This window comes from Sceloporus occidentalis, unplaced genomic scaffold (genome assembly GCF_023333645.1).
Source record: "Sceloporus occidentalis isolate IW3139 unplaced genomic scaffold, rSceOcc1.0.p SCAF_7, whole genome shotgun sequence".
NCBI lineage: Eukaryota > Metazoa > Chordata > Lepidosauria > Squamata > Phrynosomatidae > Sceloporus > Sceloporus occidentalis.
In genome coordinates this window covers 74,569,259-74,593,527 of record NW_028316987.1, presented here as the reverse complement: position 1 = coordinate 74,593,527, position 24,269 = coordinate 74,569,259, and the positions used below count along the sequence as shown (strand labels likewise).

At 39.8% G+C, this 24,269-nt stretch overlaps 1 protein-coding gene across 1 annotated transcript in view; it reads right to left on the bottom strand.

Moving 5' to 3' along the window:
* Positions 1–2,484: 2,484 nt before the first annotated feature.
* SPAG6 (sperm associated antigen 6) overlaps positions 2,485–24,269 on the bottom strand; it is a 60,634-nt gene continuing 38,849 nt past the window's right edge. The window contains exons 8-11 of the mRNA XM_089533353.1: positions 19,496–19,687; positions 11,804–11,920; positions 10,938–11,083; positions 2,485–4,705 (exon numbers count right to left, since the gene is read on the bottom strand). Of these exons, the coding sequence (XP_089389479.1) occupies positions 4,639–4,705; positions 10,938–11,083; positions 11,804–11,920; positions 19,496–19,687 (522 nt within the window). The 3' untranslated portion in view covers positions 2,485–4,638. The remainder of the gene's footprint in view (positions 4,706–10,937; positions 11,084–11,803; positions 11,921–19,495; positions 19,688–24,269) is intronic.

Below are 24,269 nucleotides of genomic sequence, written 5' to 3'. Positions count from 1 at the left end.
AAATTGTTTTAAAAGCCACTCATTAAAAGTTCCACATACAAAGTACATAAATATCAAATATTCAGAGAGCACAGACATGCGTCTCAAATCTCATTGCAGCCTCTCAGGCCTGAACCAGACGGGACAAATAGAATGGCTTCCTGCCACTTTGGGGGTGTGGCGTTTAGACAATGCATGCCCCCAAAGCATCTGAGCTGGGCTAGGGCAGCCGGAAAGTATTGGCAAAAGGAGTGGATTTAATCCACTCCTGCTGGTAGCCTGTTTGGGCCATCCAGTCACTGTGGTCCTGGGGTGATCAGGGCTGGAGTTACCTCTGGCCCCTCCTTTTGGCCCATCTGATTTGCCTCTTACTGATCTTCAAAAGTCCTGAAAATAGTCTCAGCAATTTCAGGCTCAAATAGGTGGCAAAGGACTATCTTAGCTAAGGCACACAACTGTTGAGAGGTTGTAGACTAGTTTCACCTCTTTGACACTCTCCACAACTGTCACAAGCTTTATTCAGGCCAACAATGTTAGAAGACTCTGAGCTAACTGGGGATATCTGATGGTAGCTTGGCCTACTTCTTTGAAGTCACTTGTACAGAAGTATGTAAGAAAGCCAAAGTACACAGCATTATCTGGAAAGAGGACATCACAGCACGTATTGCAGAAAGGTGAAAGGAGAAAACATCTTCAGCCTACTGGTATTTTGTTTCTAGAACAAATGAGCTCGGAGTCCAAGGAGTCAGAAGCTGAAGCAGTAGGCGTCCCTGCTCCCCAGAAGCTGGCAGCAGAGGCTGAAGATATGCCCCTATCCCTTGCTGAATGATGAGATTTGTTAAATGGGAGATGCTGATTAATTAGCCACCTGCTATTGTTAGGAAGCTGCCTATAAATCTCCAAGCAGCCCCATCCATGTCTTCATTGTTCACAGCCATCTTATCTGGGTGATTGACTGTATTCTGGCATTTGCGTTTCCTTGAATTTAGACTAGCTACACTTTGACAGCTTTGTTTATTCATTGCTGGCTTCTGGTATCTGGAATGCTGACTTGTTATGACTCTTGAACCTGAACCTGGATGCCCTTGTGGTCTCTTTCAATTCTGTTATTCTAAAGTGGAAACAACAAACCCCTAAACTAAAGTAGACTGGTTGATGAAAATCCTTCTGCTTCACCCTCCAGCTTGCTAGGTAATTTGTCACTGACCTTGACTCAACTGACTGCTTGACTGTTCTTGCATTATAACCCTCTGCTTCCCAGGATGCTTGCTAACTGTAATATAGGATAATTTTATAGGCTGGAATGTGCTATTAGCCAGAAAGAAGCAGATATTCAGGGAATAATACAGCTGGAAGATACCACAAGGGCCATCCAGTCCAACCCCATGCCATGCAGGAACACAAAATCAAAGCACCCAGACAGATGGTCATCCAGCCTCTGTTTTAAAACCTCCAAAGGCAGTGGCTTCACCACACTCCAGGGGAGTGTGTTCCACTGTCAAACAGCTCTTACTGTCAGGATGTTCTTCCTAATGTTTAGGTGGAATTTCTTTTACTGTTGTTTGCAACCATTGCTCTGGGTTCTAGTCTCTGGAGCAGCGGAAAACAAACTTGCTCCAGCCTCAATATGACATCCCTTCAAATATTTTAGAATCAGTTATCTTGATGGATGTAGAAACACCCCAGTTTCTCCTGTCATAGGACTCTTAAAGGGTGAAAACACTGAAAAAGTTTGTAGCATTTTAAATACTGAAAATTTAATGTGACATAAGCTTTTGTAGACTTCAGCTCACTTCATCAGATGCAGGGGGAGTTGTATATATGCTTGAATGGGAGAGATAAATGACTAGGCGAGAGATTGTAATCAGTGGTGTTGGAGAGCAATGAAATATAGAAAAATGTAAACGTTGATAATTACCTTAACTGTGACCATAAACAAATGGTAGTTAAATGGTAAGGCAAACATTCTTGTACTGCTGAATAGATTTAACACTTGTAATGTGTGTAATGAAGAGACAGAATCGAACATCTTGCCTTTTTATGAACTTCCAAAAATGTTTTGCTTTGGAATCTATCTACATGTGTTAAGCCCACTAAATGATCTCATTAGTTATGATCCATCCTCCCAGGCATGTGTATAAATCTTCCAGCTAAGGCAACAATTCATCTACTGGATGAGATGGATCTATGCTAAATAACTTTTGGTTGTTTTGCTAAAATCAACTACCTCCTTCTGGAGTTTAAATTTTACTATCCTTTGTCTCAGTCCCCATGGGCTTAGAAGGGACACGGCCTCTGCCTGCATTGAGATCCTTCCAGAACAACTGAACTACAACAAACAACATCTGATACAAAGTGTAGGCCTGTGTTTTTTCTTCTGTATGATTTTTTAAACATCTTTTGTCTGATGAAGAAGTCAGTAGAGCTTTGAAATCTTGCATGATGTATTTTGTGCATTTTGGTTAGCCAATAAAGACATAATCCTTTTGTGGATTTTGGATTTTATTGTATTTTGTTCTCTGGAAATTGTTATAATTAAAGGCTAAGACCAGTGACAAATGTCATAAAAGGGCATTATTGGTATGTGATGCACATCTATGGGCTCATTCCCATTTACATTAAACCAGTTTCTGATTTGCCTTCGCTCCGTGTTGGTAAATCAATTCCAAAAGGTCCATCATTCCCACTATGAAAGCGGATCTTTTCATTATCCCTTTGTAATCGCTTATTTTTTGGCACGCATCCCGACTAGTTTGTGCCACTTCAAAATGCATGTCAGTCATCTATGCATCAACAGTGATGTAAGCGGCAGCCTGGCTTGGGAACACTCACTCACACTCACTCACTCACACTCTCTCTCTCTCTCTCTCTCTCTCTATATATATATATATATATATATATGATAGAAGATTTGATTCATTGGTTTTGCAACTACTACTTGCCTCACTATGAGCTGTTGTCGAATCGCCCAGGTAATCGCAAGTAGTTGCAATACCAATGAATCAAATCTTCTATCAATTTTTTTAAATGATAGAAGATTCAGTGCATTAGTATTGCAATTACTTGTCTCACTGATTTCAAGTACTTGCAAAATCAATGAAATCGAATCTTCTACCAATTTTTTTTTTAAATTATGCGCCCATAGGTCACAGCACAAACACAAAGACAGCACTGGGAGGAGGGGGGAATGGTGGATCTACCAAAAACTGAGGAGGGATGATAAACAAACCACTGCCGTTAGTCCCTCCCCTCCAGAATGATGTGATTCAGATCCGCCATTCCCACTTGTTGAACACACTTCAAAATCGATTCTTTTCAAAAGAACCACCAAAGAACTAGTGCCAAGTAAGAGCAGGTTTTTTGTGTTTGCCTCACTTCATCGCAATTGAAAACAATCACAGTAGGACTGGAACCTGTTTCAAATGGGAATGATGGTCCTTTAACCAGATCAGCAATTCAATTTAAATCACAGTGGGAATGCAGCCAAAGTAACTCTCTGCCACCATTCACTGAAGCCCATACATCTTCCAGAATTAATACAAAATTTTGCTGGCTTAGGATGTATTTCACTGCTTAAGGATAAATGTGAACAAATGACCCAAGTGTACTTCAGATCCACCAGGCCTACAAGCCAGATGAAAATCAAAAGGTATCTGGGATGTTAATTTTGCCAAGCAATTTGTAGACATTACCTGATGGGAGTAATGTTTCATCTGTCAAATGCATTTTAACTGTTTTCTGTTATAATTGCTTAGGGAAACTTTCAGAGAGAAATAAAAAGAATTCAAGATGATAGCATAATAAAATAATCATACATTATTTCTGATCAACACTGGACTTAGTTTTATTTTGTAGTGTCCAGGGCTATCATGTTGGGCAACAAGATGTTGTCAAGGTGCTATTTTTAAAACTTCATTTTAAACTAACTTTAAGGAATTTGAGGACCAGAAATGTTGGCATATCTTTCAAGCAAGATTCACTGCTAGGCATACTTTCAGTTTTTTGTAACTACTTAGCCATTCCTTAAAACTAGCTTGACTCAAATTGTTCTCCTAAAGTTAAAGGGTGCTCCATTCAAAAACCTGCATGTTAAGATGAAACATTCATCAGCTTATTAGCTCTCCAAGATGTCAGAGGGAAAAGGCTGAAGTGGTAGCAAGGCAAAAATCAAGGCATAGTTTGATACTTTTTTGCTCACATGCAAGGAATTTCAACTGAGGCTGGGCAAAGCTGCAAATGACATCTTCATGCAGGCCCTACTGACACAAAGCAAAGACTATATAGTTCCAGGACTTGGTGGATGGTGCTGTAATCCTCTCACAGAGTAATATTCTTAATTTTTTCTTAAGGACCTGACTGGAAAAACTGTCCTGAAGACTAGAGATACATCTGGAATGTTGGACCTTCTGTTCTTAGGTCTTCAATATTTGAGAAACTCCGACCACTTAATATAAGCACATGACGGTCTTTCTTGTTAGCACCAGAAAGCAAACTGTAGATCCAAGGCAGAAAGGTACATTTGCCTTTTATCTTAGGTGATTGGTAACAGAATAGAGGACTTAATTTCTCCCACACTAGAAGTTTTGAAATTATATATATGCTTGCCACTCAAAACACAGATATAAAAAGGTAATTTTTCTATCACAAATGCTGAACAGTTTATAGAACAGGCTGATAATTTTCTACCCTTTCCAGAAGTGCTTCAGAATATCCAGGGGAATAATATCTGAAAGAGAAACAAGGATTCCTTGATTAAAAACAAAACAAAAACAAACCCTCAATATGTTAACTACCAAATCTACAATCTGCCTAAGGCACACTCAAACCTACTGAAGGAAGACAGTAAGATTAGATGGTGGATGGATCATGGCCAAAGGTGATGTGCCATATATGCAAAGACATTTCTGTATCTGTGTTATTCTAATATGGTATGAAATAATTTTGTCACATCTGTCCTCCCCTTATGGACATAGCGGTGGTTTTTTAACTCTTTAGTCAATTAACTGAAGAGGTGTCATGTAAGAGATGCTTTGAAGTACAGGCTCTGAACCAATGATTTGCATTACAAAAAAGAAGGCTGAAACTAAACATTATGAAGGAATTCTTAGCATTAACAGCCATTCAACAGTAGAATGGACTTTCTTGGGGGTTGATGGGCTTTTCTTCACTGGAGGCCTTTACACAGAGATTGGATGGTCATCTGTTAGGAATACAGTGGACCTTTGTTATACGCTGAGGGTTTGGTTCCAAGATCCCCCATGGATAACAAAATCTGTGGATGCTCAAGTCCCATTAAATATAATGACATAGCAAAATGGTCCTTATAAAAAATGGAAAATCAAGATTTGATATTTGAAATTTATACTTTTTTTGAACATTTTCAAACCATGGATGTTTAAATCCGTGTATAAAAATTCTGTGTATAAGAAGGGCTGACTGTACTTTAGATGTGGATTACTTGCATTATCAGTGAGTTGGACTAGATAATCTACCAACTTTGCCCTGAATCAAAATGTTTGTCCCCCACCTAAGGTAAACCCATTAAAATGAACAGGAGCTTGGTAAGGCAATACTTGAGTAAGTTCCCTTGAGTCAATGGGTCTACTCTAGTTAGTCTAATAATTGGCCTTAGGTCCTTGGCTGTGTAGGATTTTCCAATGTCTTGTGACTTTTTGCCCTTACAGCAGAACAAAACAGGAATTTAGGACCAGAATATTAAAGAGGGAGGTATTAACAATGAAATGACCTTCTGGGCTCTATGCATATGCTTTAATCAATCCCCAACCCTTTAACTGGTTTCTCTGCTTAAACTGGTTTCTTTACTTAAAATGATGTAGGTACAAAATAATTTAATCCCAAACAATTACTTAGTATGCATCTACACAAACATTTTTTCATTAGGAAAAAAATCAAGAGTAGACTTTGTTATTCTCTAATCATTGCTGTTGTGTGCCTTCAAGACATTTCTGATTTATGGCAACCCTAAGGCAACCCTATCATGGGGCTTTCTTGGAAAGATTTCTTCGGAGGAGGTTTGTCATTGCTTTCCCCTGAGGCTGAGAACATATGACTTGCCCAAGGTCATACAGTGGGTTTCATGGTTGAGCTGGGAATCAACCCCTGGTCTCCAGAGTCCTAATCCAACTCTCAAACCACTATGCCACATGCTGGCTCTATATTGTCTAATTAGACCTACTAAAACAAAAGGGATTTAAGTTCGTCATAGCTACCTTAAGTCTAATTAATTTCAATAGGTTTCAAATGAGTAGGACTCCAATCTGATAAAAACTATTTTGAGTTGTACTTTCTCAAATTACTCTAAAGAGACTTGTCCTGGTTACATATTGAAGCAAAAACTGAATCTTTCCCAAATTTGCTATTCGTGGACGAGTTTCAGCTGGACTTGGAGAGGGAAGAGGAGGTGGAGAAGAAGAATTATCATTACCACTATTACCACCATGAGACAAATACACTAGTTTCATACTGCTGATCTCCCCTAAGGAAAAACTTGCATGTTCAAAATACCTCAGCAATTAATCAACCATTAATTTTCCTCTTCAACATCCTTTGTGCTATTTATGGTGATATCTAAGGATATTTAGCTGGCTCTATGGTTGGGAATTGCACCCCCACCCTCAACTCTGCTTGAAGAAAAGGGAAGAGTTCTATATTTGCCTTCAAATGGTAGCTCCTTGGGAGGGCATATGTGATTATTGCTTATACCTATTTTCCAGATTATTGAGAACTGTATCCATAACAATTATGGTTTTTTTTAAAAAAAGTGCATTGTCATTTAATTTTGAATACACACACACACACACACATACATATACATATATATTCAAAAGGCCTTTGACCCTTGTCATGGATGCTGCTCTCTTCCAGTCTCAATGAAACCTGCAATTGGCATCTCTACTTCCTTACTGCTTTGCTTAGAAACGACAAAGAAAAACACAAGTGTCCAAAGACCTCTCCCTAGAGAGTTTGCTGAATGTTGCTCAGTTGCCTTAAAGATTTCACTTGGAAGAATTTACTGCTGTCTAACTATTCCCGCTTGGGCAGGCAATCAAAGTATAAAACGTGTCTTAGCTTCCCTCAGATCGTAGCCCAAAGGTCAGATTTAAAAGCAGCATGTGGCATTTAAAACAAAAATCAACAGACAGAAAGGAACTGTACAGGAAGAACTATGGAGGAAACTAGTTTCTTAATGTTTCACACCACATAATCATTGTCTTTTCACGATAAACAAAAAAACCTTTGTGAATGAAAAGATGACTAACAGACTTTTAGGTGAAACAAAAAGCAATTAAAACTGTAAACAAACAAGATGAACTTTCATCAGACCAACATCTGCTAATGTGGAAGGATGAAAATTCTGAAATATCAGAAAGTATTACTCCATTAACATCTGAGTGATATGTAAACAGTGAGCTTGCACAATTTTATCCATTCTACCAGCAATCTGATTGTGTTTACTCACAACAAGGCTCTTCTCTGCTACACATTTTTGGAGGATTTAGTTCCACTGAAGTTACCATAATTATTTTAGATTACAAAACAGGCAGAGTCAGACTGTACACTTAAAAAAACACAATCCAGCTAATATTTTATACCTCAAAAGTAGCATGAATTGCTCCAGACAAAATGAACTGGCACCTTAATGTGACACATCTGTTGTATGCTGTTGTTGTGTGCTTTCAAGTCATTTCTTATGGTGACCCCAAGGTGAACCTATCATGTGGTTTTCTCGGCAGAATTTGTTCAAACCAGGTTTGCCTTTGCCTTCCCCTGAGATTGTGAGAGTGTGATTTGTCCATGGCCATGTAGTAGGTTTCTATAGCAAAGCAGGGATTTGAACCCTGGTCTAGCAGTGTCCTAGTTCAACTCAAACCACTACACCATGTAGGCCCAAATAATAAAATACTTGTGACATCATTTGATTGGTGTTTTCAGTATTGGCAGTAGTAATCCAAGACAGCCTTTGTGGGATATATTCATGTCATTTTAGTTCATTCACTTCACAGGTGAAACTCTTTTCTGTTCCAGGAGGTCTAAGCCACAGCATGTGACAGACTCTGTGAAAAATGCAGACAACCAGCAGAGGGAGTAGAATTGCATAGCATCTGAGCATTCTGGCTAATGTGCATGGCCTAGAAGAGGGACAGACTAATTGTTAACTACACTTTTGCACACAGTTCTTGGAAAGCCAATTAAATATGAAGGATGAAGGACAGAGGAAACATTAAGGAAGGTTCCAATCTACTTTAGGAGCTTGAGATAGGTGAAAAGTTAAGTAAAATGGTAATTTAGGGATGAGGGTACAAAGTACAAAGAGGAAGGAATTTAGAACCATATATTTTCCTTGGCCAGAGAAAATAATGTTTATAGCAAAGTGCTGCCTACAGATCTCTATTTGGCCACTGATGGCCCTTGTGGTCTCTTCCAACTCTAAGATTTTATGATAGTTTTGCAAATCTATGGTCCTGGAAGACCACACCTTTCTGTCCTGTGTGGATTTACATCCAGAGACACCTGATGCCCTATCTATTTGTTATGGACTAAATCTAGAATTTTGCACTGGGTTCCTCTGTTGTGGAGCGGGGACAGAAGCTACACTACAAAACAGGGTTTCTGCATTCTTGGTCAGTAAATATTTGTTTATACTTGTCCCACATGTGTCTTTGATGGTACTGTCTAGAGCACATGAACATTGTACAGACAGTACTAGATTGGAGCTTCTATGAAGGTACTATTAGCAGACTTTGAGGACAACCTCAAAGTTATATAAAGTACAAAAAAAAAAAAAAAACAGAAGAAAAAACTAAAGAATGAGTGAAACTCTCACAAACAGCCCAATAAGGACTGAGCATGCCCTAAAAAAAAAAAGGAAGATTGCTTACCTCTAACTGTGAACTCACACAAATGCTTTATCTGAACCTGAATACTGCATCATTCAGAACCTTTAGAACTGTAATTTAAATGTTTTGGTGATAGAACCACCCACCTGCTGTGTGGCTATACATCACATTTCCCCCCACTCACACAAATGAGAGATCAGCCAACTACCAACTACTAACCTCAGGAAGAGGACGTGTTATGCAACACAAGAGAAGAGCACTGCCCTCCCAAGACCTCAAGCCCAGTCTATAATGAGAGATGAAGGTGGAAGACTGAGACCACGTGGCAGCTCTACAAACATAATGTAAAAAGATTCCTCTCCAAAAGGCTTCCTACGCTGTTATCACTCTTGTGAAATGGCTCTTCACCTGGGCAGAAGGCTGTTTTCCAGCCTCTTCATAGGCTAGACATATGGTTGCTGCCACTCTTTTAGAGGAACACTGAAATGAAACAGGACGTCCTATCCTGGTAGAAGAATAGCAAAGGAAAGGACTCTGAGACTTCTGAAAGGCAGCTCTGTGGTTCACATAAAAAAGCTGGGGCACAATGAACATCTAAGGCAGTGGAGGGCCCTCCAGGTCCAATGTTGGATTAGGGGGAAATTATGGTAGTATAATGTCTGGGTTCAGATGAAAGGCTGAAACAATCTTTGAAAGAAGAGATGTCTAGCCAAAGGACCACTTTGACCTTATAACAAGTAAGTTGGATCCACCCGCAAGGCACATAACTGGCTTGCTTCCAGAAAGGTAATTTTCTAGGTAAGTATCCTCAGATCACAAAAGGCCATGGGTTCCAACTATTTTTCAGAAAGCTAAGAATGGGCAAGCTCCAAATTCAAGTGAGCATTAGGTCCAGCCAGAGATGGGTGCAAATTTTTATATCCTTTCAAGAATCTTTTAACTAAAGGGTCCATAAATGTAATGGCTGGCCAAGGCATTGAAAATGCTAAGAAACCACCAATAAATAGCACTGAATGAATGAATGGGACAAGCCCATCAGACAGGCAGTCCAGAAAATCCAAAATATGAGTGTTTTGTGCCTCTGTTGTGGAAACACTCACAGCTTGAAGAAAGTCAAGGAATTTAGTCCATTTCTAAGAGTATGAACAGCTTGCAGATAGCTTATGTGCCACCTCAATAACCCATCACAGGATAGGACAAGGTGATGGTGTTCGCATGATGACATTTGCTCAGCCTGTCATGAAAGATGTGAGTAATAGTAACAGCAGGTGGTGGCAGGGCAGTTGCTCTCAAACACATCAAAGGTGCCAATTGGTGGAAGATTGACAGGCAAAGCCCACCAGCATCTTGGAGCTGCCTCTGACCGCTTCAGCCCCAATCGCCCCCAAAAGCTCCCGATCAGTGCATCCACTGGAAAGCCCACTCTGAAAGTGGGCCACTGCGGTGGTCCCGAATGGGATCCCAGCAAAGGGAGAATTTTCCCCGCTCTTTCTGCTGATAGCTTCAGGCCATCTTAGGCAGCCTCGGAGCAGCTTCTGACTACACCAGGAGCATACGTCATCTGCACACCCCGCTCCTGAAGCATCCGGAAGCTGCACATTTTGGTCTGTCTGTTTCAGGCCTGAGTTTGTAATGGGATGCCACACTTTTTCAGTGTAGTGCATATTTTATGCTTATGCTTGAACTTTTCATAGCCAGAATCAAATACATAAGAAGAATATAGCCCTCCAAACAATACTTATCAGTGCTGCTGCTGCAATGGACAAAAAGAACTAAGAGTCTAGCTGGGAAGCACACTGGAAAGGCTACCAAAGCAGGGCTACCACCAAAATGGTTCCATGATAGCTCCAGAAGGTTCCAAATGATGCACTCTGCAGGCACAGATAACCCATTTTTGCGAGTCACAGAGACCATGAAGAAAAATGCAAAGTACCTCTTGTGAAGGAAGAAATGAAAAATCAAGTAGAAAAAGAACTAGAATGGAATATCCCCAAATTTTCTTACGATATGTGGGTGGAGTGTGGGTTCAACAGCTTAGGTTGTTGATTGGAAAGAAACGTTTTAAAAATGAAAATGAATGCAATACCATCATTTCCTCACCTGACAATTTCTTCAGGATAACAATTGTTAATTGTGTTGATGTACTCTTGAAGAAGGGATCCAGCCTCTGCCTTTATCTCTTGCACCTTTTTAAGGCCACCACTTGTTACAAAAAGACGTCTGGCTTTAGAATCATGTGGCAGAACCTATTCAATATGAATCATATAATGAAAATTAAATTTTCCTTCTCAAAGTTTCAATCTTTGTTGCAAAGATTTAACGTTAAATTGGGTATGATCTGATAGCATGTTCTCCTTTCACAAGCTTCACTAAGATAAACTGAAGATGAAGCATTAAAATGAATTTGAGCAGGAGAACATCCTACTGGGTCAAGCCCAGAAAGACAAGACTTTTATACAAGAGGCTTAAAACAGTTCTTGCATTATAAATCACGTAGTATGCAAGCAGGGTTGGTGGGGACACGAGGGAGGGCCTTCTTGCTGGCTGCCCTTAGACTCTAGAACTCCCACTAAGCTGACATTAAGCCATGGTCCCAAACCCAAATAAGTAAATAGCCTTATTTCAGGAAGGTACCCAAAGCTGCCAAAAAAGTTCAAAAATTCCTCCCCCAATATATCAGGGAAAGGGTGATGAAACATTACTACCAGTTGCCCAAAACCTTGGCTACTATCCAGAATTTGATGTAGGTGCAGCTACCAAGGCACCAAAAGAAGAAATCAGATGTACAAAGAAAACAGCCACACAAATTGGTGTTTATTTCCCTAACTGCTGTAACAAAGATCAAACCATGCAGTGTTTTTCTTTCTTGTGTGAGACAGCTGTTTTCCTCCCCAACACTGGCAACTGATGGGCCTCAGAAATGTTGGTCAAGCACACAGCCCAACAATAAACTAATGACGACTTACCTTACTGAACTGTCCGACAACATGTTTCAGGATGTTGGGAGGAGCATCGTGGAGCAAAGGTTCAAGTGCTGGCAGATGAGTGCACTTCTGTAAGATGTTTTTTAATGCCTTCTTTGTCTATCAAATTGCAAAATATTCTCAGTAAGACATCAGCTGACACAATCATCCCTAGGTCTGTGTATAAAATCAATATTGCTTTATTTTAATAGTGCACAAAATGCAGGCATCATTTCACAATCCTTTTTGAAGATGAGCAATCATGAGAATGTTTCCTGTAAATTCAACTTTATAAAACTCAGGACAGTTGTGAAAAAGTAGATGTGGACATAATGATTTTTGTTTTAATTGCGACAACCCTGTTCAAGTCATGTTTGATTGTTACAACAAAGAAAAATGAAATGAAATAGAATCTGTTGCATGAGCAGGAATTAGTCTTACTACAATTCTTTTATTGTGTGGTCTTTTAATGTTCAGGACATTACTGTTGCTACATTTTTATCTTGCCTTTTGAGAGGGCAGAGCTTTAGACAGGGACTTCACAACCTATTCACACTATTTGCTAATGCCAATATTATGAATACAGGCTGCTGCAGATATGATCTTGTCATATTTGGTATCTGGCATAGAGGCTGGGATCCCTGGAAGATGTCACACCCACTCGTACTGTCTTTTGGTTTAAATATAATAACATATTCTGCTCTGAAAATGCCAGAAAACTGTTCTGGAAATGTCTGGAAATTGGACAGTTTCTGCAAAGCATTTCATTAGTCAAAAATGGAGCTTCTGTACCCTGCAGGGGTACCTCCCTTGTGACCACCTGAGCTCTGCTAACTTCAAATGTAATTAGATAATGACATGATATTCTATCCTCTGCATTAATGTTGCAAGTGGACTGAAATGCTACAATGACTAACAGCTTGTATCCAGCTTCCCATTCAAGGAGTTTAAAAGGAAACAGAACTGAGCTACCCATGGCTGAGCATTTTAAGCCCTTTGTATGGCTCACAAACTTTCACCACAGTTAAAGCAAAATGCTGTACTTCAGCTGACAGACTGAGTCCCATGGACCTCAGGAGGAAGAAGGCATCCAATCCTATCCACCATCAGGATCAGTATTATATTTATTGATATCCTACCTTTTCCCCAGTTTGGGATTCCATTTTACAACAATTTGAAAACATATACTGTATATAAGTCTACCTCATGTATAAATCAAGAGCAGGTTTGGGGACCATAAACAGGGATTTTGATATGACTCGTGGATAAGTCAAGGGTAAAACTTAGGGGTATGTAACAATGGATATAAAGGATGAGGCAAAGAAAAATGATGCCAAAGAACTTACAAAATTCCAGCAAGCATAACTGTTTATGCTAAGCCTAAAGGCTGGATGGATGAGAAAAGGGGGGGGTGCTTCTTTCAGGTACTCTGAAGCTCTCACCTTTCACCAAGGAATGTTTCCTTTTTTAAAATAAGAGTTAAAGTACAGTACTTAAATTGACTATCGGCCCAGTGTTTTTGGGTCAATTTTTGACTAAAATTTCTAGACTTATAAATGAGTATATACAGTAGTTAAAAATCCACAAATGACAAAAGTTAAAAGATGATTAAATTATGAACAAAAGTTAAAAGCAGTTAAAATGTGAATATTTAAAAAGAGCACAGCAAAATAGCAGATGTTTAGTCCAATGCACTGTTTAGATGAGATGAGCTTTGTAAAGTAAGTTCTAAAAATCAGTTGAAATAGAAAGTCTGTACCTGTCTGTGGATTGAGAGTAGATAGAATGTCAGTCTATTCTCTTCAGGAAGGGCTTTCCAGAGCCTGGGGGCAGACCTTAACAAGGCCCTCTCCCATCTTTCCAGCAGGTGAGGACCTCCCCAGCAGATCTCAATGCACAGGGAGGTACTTAAGGAAGAATACAGTCCTTCAAATAATCTGGTTTTAGTTGCTTGGCAAGCTACTGCAGTTCAATGTTAGAATGTATATCTATCTATATCTACAGCTGTGTTCAGGTCTAGAATAAATGGGTTAAAGTAAACACACAAGGAAGAGAGGGCACTAGCCCCAGTCCCATCCCCTCTGTTATCACTGTTAAGTGTTTCCAGGAAAACAGGAGTAAGAATCATGTGGCTATCAAAATGTTGTTGGGCTGCAAGTCCCAGCAGCTCTAGTCAGCATAGTCGGCAGTGAGGGTTGCTGGAAGTTGCAGTGTAGTAACATATGGACAAACTCATCATTCCCAAGTGTTTATGATCACTTGGCACATGGTAAGATAGCAGAACAATAATGGAGGAAAATAGGACTATCATGCTCATGGGTTTACTTTAACCCTTCTGCTGAATGTGTGAATAAGTCCTCTCTCTCTCTCTCTCTCTCTCTCTCTCTCTCTCTCTGTGTGTGTGTGTGTGTGTGTGTGTGTGTGTGCGTGCGTATGTGTGTGTGTGTAAGGCCTGAGAGTCAAACCCCAAGTAGAGATTGTTCAGTCCACTGCACTCCAACAATCCTGAGCCAGATTAAAATATGCTGAGATCCTAAACTTTGATAAATTTCAGAGGTCCTATAGCATCTCTCTCTCTCACACACACACTAAAAACAGTCAAAATAGATATTAATCATTTAAGACTTGGGGCTTTGTTTTGAATTTCATGGCTGCAGCATATATTTTGTTGTTATTAGAACTGTGAGTTCTACCAGATCTCTCATAAAAAGATATACACTTAGAACTAAACAGCTCTGAGTTCAGGCAATTGATCTGAGTACCATGAAGTTTCCACACAAAACTCCACCTCTGGTTAATCCCAGCCTTCTTAGTTTCAGCAGTATAATTTAGGAAGGAAATAGTAAATTTTATTTTATTTTATTTTTTGCTATTGTTTAAAAATGAGGAGTAAGAAATCTTTCTTGATCTTTTACAAATCACTCAGAGATATATGAGTTTTCAATGAGACTGCCCACAGTCTCTGGAATTTATAAGTCTACCTCATTTAGAATTTATGAATAAAGAACAGGCATGTTCCATCTGCCATGCTCCCCCGGAAAAGATTACTACCCTCTGCAAGATTTGCCCTGGCTACAACTACCTCCCGAGAGAACCATCATTTTCGCATTCCAAAGTTCACAGACTTTATCAGCAGTAATTGTCATATTAAACACACATATGATTTTAATTTTTGCCACTGCTACCATGGCTACTTTTCAGTTGGATTTTAGAGAGAAAAACAAGATACAAGTCCAATAAATAAAAAAGAACACTAAAAAGGCCAAACCAGATGATCTGTAAAATGGAAGGATACATTTAAACTTCTATTCATCCAAGCGGAGTAGGAACTTTGCTCTGTGGCAAAGCATGTGAAGTTTTGCATCCAGATGATCTCAGGATCAACCAATGGATTCCAGTGGCTAAATTTTGCTCTTGTGAAGGGCTGCATTGCCCCCAATTAAACTAGAAATCCCCCGAAGTCATAGCTGAAGGTGATCAGAAATCTATATTTAGTTGTAATTTTAGGATTCTTCATGCAATTCAGAACGTCTTATTGGGTGAATCTTGGTATACTGAGTGTTTCTTGCTATTCTGCTGCCCCTGGGGGCCAGCGGAAGTGGCAAATGATCATTTTGGGATTTTTTCATAAGAAATATTTTTGGCTGAAAGAGCCATTGGGGTGGACTGGGACAAGCTGGGGGTTGGGGTTGCAAAAAAGGCCTTAGGTGTTCATGCAACCTATGACCCTGCCCTTAGTCTACTCTTCAGTTAGGATGTTCAGGCAGTATGTGGTGGGAGAAACATCTCCCGGAAATCCTGGGAAGACAGATGCTTCCCATCAGAATAGATCACTCCTCCCTACCATGGCTACTATGTTTTCTATTTCAATTCCCATGATTCCTCACCACTGCCTATGTTAATGGGACATATAGGCAGCATCAAGTCGAGAAAGACTGGATCAAGAAAATTGGCCTGGTATGTTATTTTCCAGCACTGCAGGATCTTGTGATATTTTTTTATTTATTTTGCATGAGCAGCTTAGATTCCAGTCCTATGAGTTTCTGTGCAGCAGAACATAGATGCCTCTTGTAAATCTGCTGACACAGAATACTTCAACCGCACTAAATTATGAAATAAGGTGAACTGGTGGGGGGGGGGGGAGAGTCCAGAGTAGGTTTGACATCCACCTGGCTCTGCAAAACAATAATTTAATTCTGAACTTAACCAGAGGTTCATGAATGGATCTAGTGCAATACCCAGTCCACCCTGTATCATGGATGCTGTACACCTGGTTACCGTAAGGAGACTCCTGAGAAAGGTAGAAGGATCTGATCCATGAATATTCTAGCAGTTTGTACAAATAGATGAGGACTACCCCTTCCTCCACTCCTGTAGCAGTGCATGCTAGGTATCCAACAAGGCAACCCTATCTATGTGCTAGTAGAGTCAAGAGCAAGGGCATTAATGGCACATCCTTAAGTATGAAACAGACAGTCCCTGTTGCAATAAGATATTTCTCCCCCTTATTTTTGGCTTTAATTATGCCTTCTGGTTTCATGAGAGACAGGGTGTGGGAATGTGTTGCCCTCCAAAGGTTGTTGGACTGCAACTCTCATCAAACTTAGCCGGCATAATCAAAACTGAGCGAAGATGGCAGTTTTAGTACCACTGAGAGGGCATGATAAATGCAACAACTTGCCCACACCTGCCTTAGAAGAACAACCTTCTGGAAAGACATATGCTCCTACAAATGGAATTTTTAAAAATAAAGAGAGAGGCACACAGAGAAAGAGTGAAAAGGAGCACAGAATTATGGACTCTGTTCTTGTGTGGTGTTCCATGTTTCTCTTATGGAGTGGATAATGTGTGCTCTTGATTATTTTCCATGTGTTATTCCCCAGCCTGTACACTTCTAAATCACTTGACTTGCATATTACATGCCCATTGCTATTCTCAAAAGAAAGCAAAACTCTAAAGAGGCCCCCCAAACTTTCCATGACTCAGGCAGTATTATGTCATATCCTGTGCAGCAGAAATGGTAAATGTGAACACCCTGATTTCAACTCTTGTTTTTCTTGGAAAGAAGACCTAAATGATATGTTAGTGGAACACTGGGGGGAGCCACTTCCATATTGCTTTTTTCCTGGCTGCAGCAGCAATGGCTTGGTCTACTCAAGAAACAGAATAAGGTGGTAGCATCCTGAAGTAGCAAAATGGGCTGTACCATTCCAGACCGAAGGTTGGGAAAGTTATACATTTAAATGTTGGCCTACTGATGAGACCTGATGAGAAATCTGTTCTTACCGGTAGGACAACAGGGTACTGTTAGAACAAAATATGGAGAAACAGAATGTTTCCCAATTGGCAATGGAGTCAGGCACGGCTGCATTCTATCACCCCACTTGTTCAACTTGTGTGCAGTAAATATCATAAGAGCAGGTCCCTGCCAACTAGAGATGCTGGGAGTTGCAGCCCAAGACATCTGAAGGGCACCAGGTTGGGTAAGATCTGAGGTCTCAGGTAGTTTTCTCAGTCTCTTCCTCTGAAATATACCCTACAGTACCTGGTATTCATGGATGGTCTCCCATCCAAGTACTAACCAGAGTTGTGCCAGTTTAGCTTCTAAGATGAGACAGGATCTGATGCCTTTAGGGTAGTTAAACAGACTCTAGGGATACTATGGAACCCAAATAATTGGGTTCTAGAGCAAATCAAGCCTGTGCTCTCCCTGGAAACCAAAGTGACTGAACTGAGGGTGTCATACTTTGGACATATCATGAGATAATGTCACTGGAGAAAGATGATAATGCCTGGCAAAGTGGAAAACAGTAGGACTGAAGTACAGGTGGATTGACGTCTCAGATCAATCCATTACGTCTCCAGTTAAAAGAACCAGGCACAGGTAATGAACAAACAGTCTCTCTGGCTATAAATCCCCAGGTTTGTTTCCCCCACTACCATTTGCTTGATTTATGGGGTACTTCAGAGAAGTTAAAAAAGATCAAATTCAGAAAATTATGGAGTTTATCCATACAATATTTCCACCAACAACTTAATATCAGCTACAGTTGTGAAAAATAATATGCAGATTATATCAGTCATATGTGGCTAGCCTGCACAGTTTTGCAGTTGTGCTCTGGCTCACAATATATTTTGAATTTGCTGACATATTTCCAATTTGACAAATATATTTCTAGTTTGACAAATTAGAAGTATCTCCCCAATACTATAATATGCATTACCTTAATCCCATTGTTCCTTATCCCTATACAATGTTGTGAAAATGTACTGATTTTGATTTTTTTAATTTTTAGCCCACTTTTTGTTTCAGTTTAGACTATCAAGATAGCAATTTAAGACTAATTTTGTATTTGCAATTTCACTGTTTTATTCTTAATGTCTATTTTTGAGGAAGGTAAAGGCAACCCACCTCTGAACAAATCTTGCCAAGAAAACCCTACTATATCCTTAAGGTCACCATAAACTGGAAACAACTTGAAGGCACACAATAACTACTACTACAATTACTGATACGTTGTATAATATATGATTGTTGTTGACACTTATAATAATAATAATAATAATACATTAAACAATAAAACAGCAGACAATAATTAAACAACAGATAGAAAATTAGTCTTAAAATGCCGCACAGAGATGATGGAGAAATCTGATTCAATAAAATCCATGTTGATAATGCATACGAGGTACTATATCAAGAGAATCTTGGCTCTACCTCTCCTTTGGATATTGTGGTAAAGTGCAGAAAGAGAACTTGAGGGGGACAGAAGAGGTACATTTTGGCTTCCTATTTCCTGTAACAGACTACTGTTCTGCCTAAGCCTGTGCTGACAAGGGGCACCAGGACAGAAACAGTGCTTTGATAAGATGTATGGGGATCTCTCTGAATGCGCCACCTATGAGTAGAAGCTTTGCAGTCAAACTCCATCCCTTTCTGTCCTGTGTATAAATATACTTCTATACCCATGATTTCATTGACAGAAGAATCCCTCCAATGATGCAAATCACAAGCATTTCACACAGTCATTGTGTTCATAATTGTTGCTAATTCATCAATTAATAGCTAACATTTTGGTGATTAATGTGATCTTTAAATGCTTTATTCCAGTGGACATGATTGAGTCAATCCCCGTTTGGAACCACAGACATACATTACTGGGCCTAGCTGAAGAATTGTGCATGCAAGCAGATTCTGCACACAAATTGCCCAGCCCAGTTCTCCAGTTTGGCTCTTAAACATGTAGCTCCAGCTCAACAAATACCACCAATCAGCTATTTGCAACAGGTTTAAAGATAGGGCTAGGCCCCTTTGCCCTCCAGTTCTCCACTATTTGATTTCTCCATTATTTCCTAAATAATATCCAAGCTTTAGACTGAGATATTTCAAAGGCTGTTTATGAACTTATCCGATTGCTTCAATCTTTCAGAGAGGTCCTGCTCTATGAATATTTCATTTGTAAATATTCATTTATTAGCTACATAAATCAGAGTGCAGACATGTATTGCCCTCCAAATGTTGTTGGACTGCAGCTCTCAGGAGCTCAAGGCCGCATACATGGCTCTCTTTCCATGTCACCCTATTATTATGCATCTTTAACTGGACAATGTACATGCATTGGCAAGGATCAGGGGTGGTTTGATCAATTCTAAGAACAAGTTATTGCTGTTAACTGGAAAAGTAAATTGGCTTACTTTGACTTGAAGATCTTCTGAACTCTCACTTGCCATATAGAAAGAAAGCAACACGGGTAACACATTTGCTACAGCAACAGCCCGAGCATGTTCTGGAGTGTGTCTCCCAATCTGTCCCAAAGACCATGCAGCTGCTGCCTTAATATGATCTTCTGGCTCTTCTGACAAGCACACTGCCAGTTGTGGAACTCCCTGCAGAAGTAATCAAAAGCACAAAATTCTATGAATCCAGGACCGATTTGGAGACCCTTAAAAAGACTGCTGTGGACAGCAACGGGAGGGGGAAATAAAACACTTCTCTCTCTTTGTCTATAAACACACACACACACACAGCTCAAAGTAGCTGTGAGAATACTGTCACTCACGTAGCCTGTGAGGATCATTCCTTAATGCTATGAATATAAGCATCAGAAGAATATTAACTCTGCCAATTTCCCTGTGATAAGGTCAGTGAGAGCTGACACATTTATTGCTTTCAAATGGATTCAGGGAGCAGGTGCCACAATTCAGGTCTCAAACAGAAAAGCAAAGCTGGTGCTTTTATCAGGCACTGAAATTCCAGGGTTTCAGGTTTCCTTCCTAGGTTTTCTGGAAACCAGCCAAACACTGCTTCTGTCCTCCTTCCATTCATTTCAATAAGATTTCCATCAGGCTCCCACGCAAGGCCCACAGGAATGAATGGATGGGGTGCAGCTCAAAGTATGGGGTGGATTGCTCCCCTTTCCCCATCCCCGACCCCAGCAGGAATCTTTTTATATTTATGTTCTATTTTTTTCTTTGTTCACTGCACACAATAAATCTAAACACAACTAATAAGTTATTATTCATGTGGGCACTGACCCTTACAGATGTAGACTGGAACTTTCATCAGTCAGATTGCCTTTTAGTCCTGACAATTTTATAATTAGAATACTTTGCACACACAAAAAAAATCAATAAATTCTACTATCCACCAAGAATCATTTGATACATTTAAAGAGAGAAAACGAGAGAGAGAGAGTGCACACCATTAATACTTATATTGCGCAGAAGGCACTGAAATATTAGACTTCCTCTCTCACTGTCATGTCATCTAGCAGAACCCGCTGCAAAGTAGGAAATCTCAGACACAAAAGCTTGGTTAACAGTTTGCTGTTTTAAATAAACCAATGCAAGAAAACTAAACTATATTCTGTGTTTTAAGAGATAAACTGATTCCTGTTTATCAATACTCTATTCAATAGAGTTTCCAAACTGTGAGTCTTTTATCGTAACAGGCCAGAGCACAAATGTGATGTTTTGTTTTCTATGGCATATAAGTTTTTTGCTTTAAGTATACTAGAATAGAAGCAAAGCAGGCATACTGACATAATAAAAGATACCCATTTTATAAATTCTCATTTTAAAGACAATTAAAGCAGAGAAATCAAATATTTATTCTAAGAAGCCATTTGCCAATTTCCTTTCTGCTGTTTGGAAAAACACAGCTCAATTAGCATCTCATGAAAATGCAAAACTGTGCTAGCAAACTAATCCATAACCTTTTTGAAAAAGGCAACAACCTCAGGACTCTAATATTCCACTGCATACCAGGCACAGTGAGTAGGCACATAACTCAGGTTTTGGAGTACAATTTAATATAGCCATGGTATTTTTGTTTTAAAAACATAAAAATTCCACCCTGTATCCAGTCATATTTTTGACATGTAATTTCCTTCAGAATCCTTCTTTGTCCTCCAAAGAATCCTGAGAAGTAAATCACTGTTATCTTTGTGGAATTTATCAAAGGGATGAAATAATGGAGACTACTTAATAAGCAAGGGCACAATCCAGCCATATGTACACATTTTAGGTTTCACTGATTTTAGAGTCATCAAGAAAATCAAACCTGTGCTTTATTCTCCCTTTCACATCAGTGGTGCATACATATGTTTAATTCTATCTGGATTGTGTTTAAGGATTTCCTCTCATAATGTCACTATGGAAATTAATGGTATCTAAAGGAAGTATCTTATACATACAAGAAACTATTTAAAGAGAAATTAGGGTGGCCCTATGGAACTGATCAAACACACATAAACCCCACACACATTGCTACAGACAGAGCTACAACTTTAGAAAGAGAGATCCAATTCGAATCCCTATTTCCTTCTCTCCCACTGCATGGTATAATCTGCAGCTCTTTCCACTCCAGTGTTGAAGTTTCATTCCTTAAAGAGATTTCAAGGTGGGGGGTGGCAAATGGGGAAAGGCTGTGGTAAGGCTGCGGTTATGTAGTATTCAAGGCTCTCCCAGACCTATGTCATATACTCAGCAAAGGAAAAGATTAAGACCAGTTAGTTGGTCATTTTAAAAAGCCAAGAGACAAACCTTGGCTATATCTGCAAGTATAAAAAATATATACTTGCAGATGAGGTCAGACATAGTGCTTGCTGTATTTCTCACTTTTTCATTCTGCTGCAAGAGTGCACAACTTAATGGGAGGATTGACTTGTTAAGCACTTCTACGAACAGGTTATGAGTATAATCCCAAGATCACTGTTTTGAAAGCAAGATGCCACAAGCATCAAGGTTGATACCTAATCATCTTTATAGACAATGCAATGAGGGAGGAATTCTACTAGGACATGAAAGCTGCCCGATACACAGAGTAAGACCATTGAGGTATCTAGTTCAAGCCTGTCAACAGGACTGTTTCTTATCCCTACCTGGAGATGCTAGAATTCGAACCTGGAACCATCTACATAAAAAAAAACATGTGCTCTACCACTGAATTATGATTTTGTTGTTGTTAACTGCCCTCAAGTCAATCTCGACTCATGGTGACCCTATGCATGAGACATCTCCAAGACCCTCTGTCCTCCACTGCTCTACTTAATTCCTGCAACCCCATACCCATAACCCCCTTAATAGAGTCCATCCATCTACATGTCGCCTTCCTCTCTTCCCTCCACCTTTCCCAGCATTATTGTTTTTTCCAATGAGTCCTCCCTTCTAATGACGTTTCCAAAGTACGACAGCCTCAGTGTGGTCATCTTGGCTTCCAGGGAAGTTTCCGGCTTGATCTGCTCTAAGACCAATTTGTTTGTCTTTCATTGCTTAAAGAGGTTGGGGGGGGTGTTGATTTTCTTCCTGTCTTCTTTCTTAACTGTCCAGCTCTCACATCCATACATGGTAATAGGGAATACAATGGTTTGTATGATTCTAACTTGTGCTCAGTTGTATAACTTTGCATTTTAGAATCTTTTCTAAGATGATATCTGCCTTAAAGGAGTGAAATCATCACTTTTTTCAAAGCATTTCGCCAGTGATCTTAGATGAAAATCCAACCTGTTTTACAGTGGGACTGCCATATTTTCTATTTGATTATTGATTTGTCAATTTATTTCCTGACATTTTCCCAACACAGGACCCAAGGCAACTCACAACCTGATTAAACAAAATGCAACTATAAGCTAATCACAAATGTTCTAAAAAAATAAGTTAATTAAAACAGTTTAAAAGCATTTAAGAGATAACAATGCAGATAAAAATACAGCAGCACCCCCCCCCCCTTAAAAGGCTATTCTGCAGCAACCATTTAAGGTTTGTCAAAAAAAAAAAAAAAAAAAAGATATTTGCCTGCTCCTGTGGGAAGGAATTCCACAGGAGCAGCCACTGAGAATGGGTCCTCAAGAGTTCTCACAAAATCTGCCTGTGATGTTGATGGAATTGAGATATTTTTTAAAAAAATATTTATATTCAGCCTTTACAAGAAGTTCAAGATAACACACTTGGGCAGGTTACAAACCGCCAAAAAGTATGTGCTCTGCGCGTACTAGGGGTAGGAAGGGCCGTATTAGGGTTAGGAAGGTTCTTACCTTCCTCACAGCCCTTCCTCCCAGTACGCATGGAGCGCGTCGTAAATGGCGGCGCCCATCCACATGGGCGCTGCCATTTTGATGTCTTGGACGCTGTGCGTCCAGACGTGTCGCGGCGGAAGTGATGCCGCGAGGGCACGCTCCGCCCCTCGCAGCGCCACTTCCGTGTTTCAAAAAGGAGCGCCATTTTGGCGCTCCTTTTTCGCTGTGCGGGGAAGCCTCGCGGTCTGGCCGCTGGGGCTTCCCTACGCAGCGAATGGCGGCGGCAGGAAAATGGCCCCTTGAGGGCCGTTTGTAACCCGCCATAGTTTTTCCCTCCCACTTGCTATTGCAATATTATCCTTAAACAAACAAACAAAAAACCCCAATCTCGCTCATTCACTCTCTGAAGCAAGTTAGCTTGAGAGATCTATCCTAAGAACTTGCATAAGCATCATGGCAGAGAGGGGTTTTGCAGATGAGTCTTCAAATCATGTCACACACAGTGTTTCGTACAAGTAGATGTATCCTTTGTCTTTGGTACATGTTGCTATGCTGGCTATTTATTGTAATAAATGAAATGAAATGAAATGGTATGTCTTGCCATGTCTCTTGAACACACTGCTCAAATGCTAGTGCTACAGTCATAGCAAGATAGAAAGAGCCATGCTGGATCCAACCAAAACCTTATCTAGTCAAGCACTTTTTACATACAGTGGTTCACCCATTCTCTATGGGAAGCCCATCCCCCTAGGTCCTGACTGGAAATGCATCCTCCCTCTCCCATTCCTCAGCAACTGATACACAGAGGCATAGCAACTCTGATACTGGCAATGATACTTAATTAGAAAGCTGGGGGAAAGTTTGAAAGAAGAATCTAATATTTACAAGAAGTACTTATCTAACAGAGAATTATTATAAAATGTTTTATAGATGGCATCTCTCACCATTAAAAT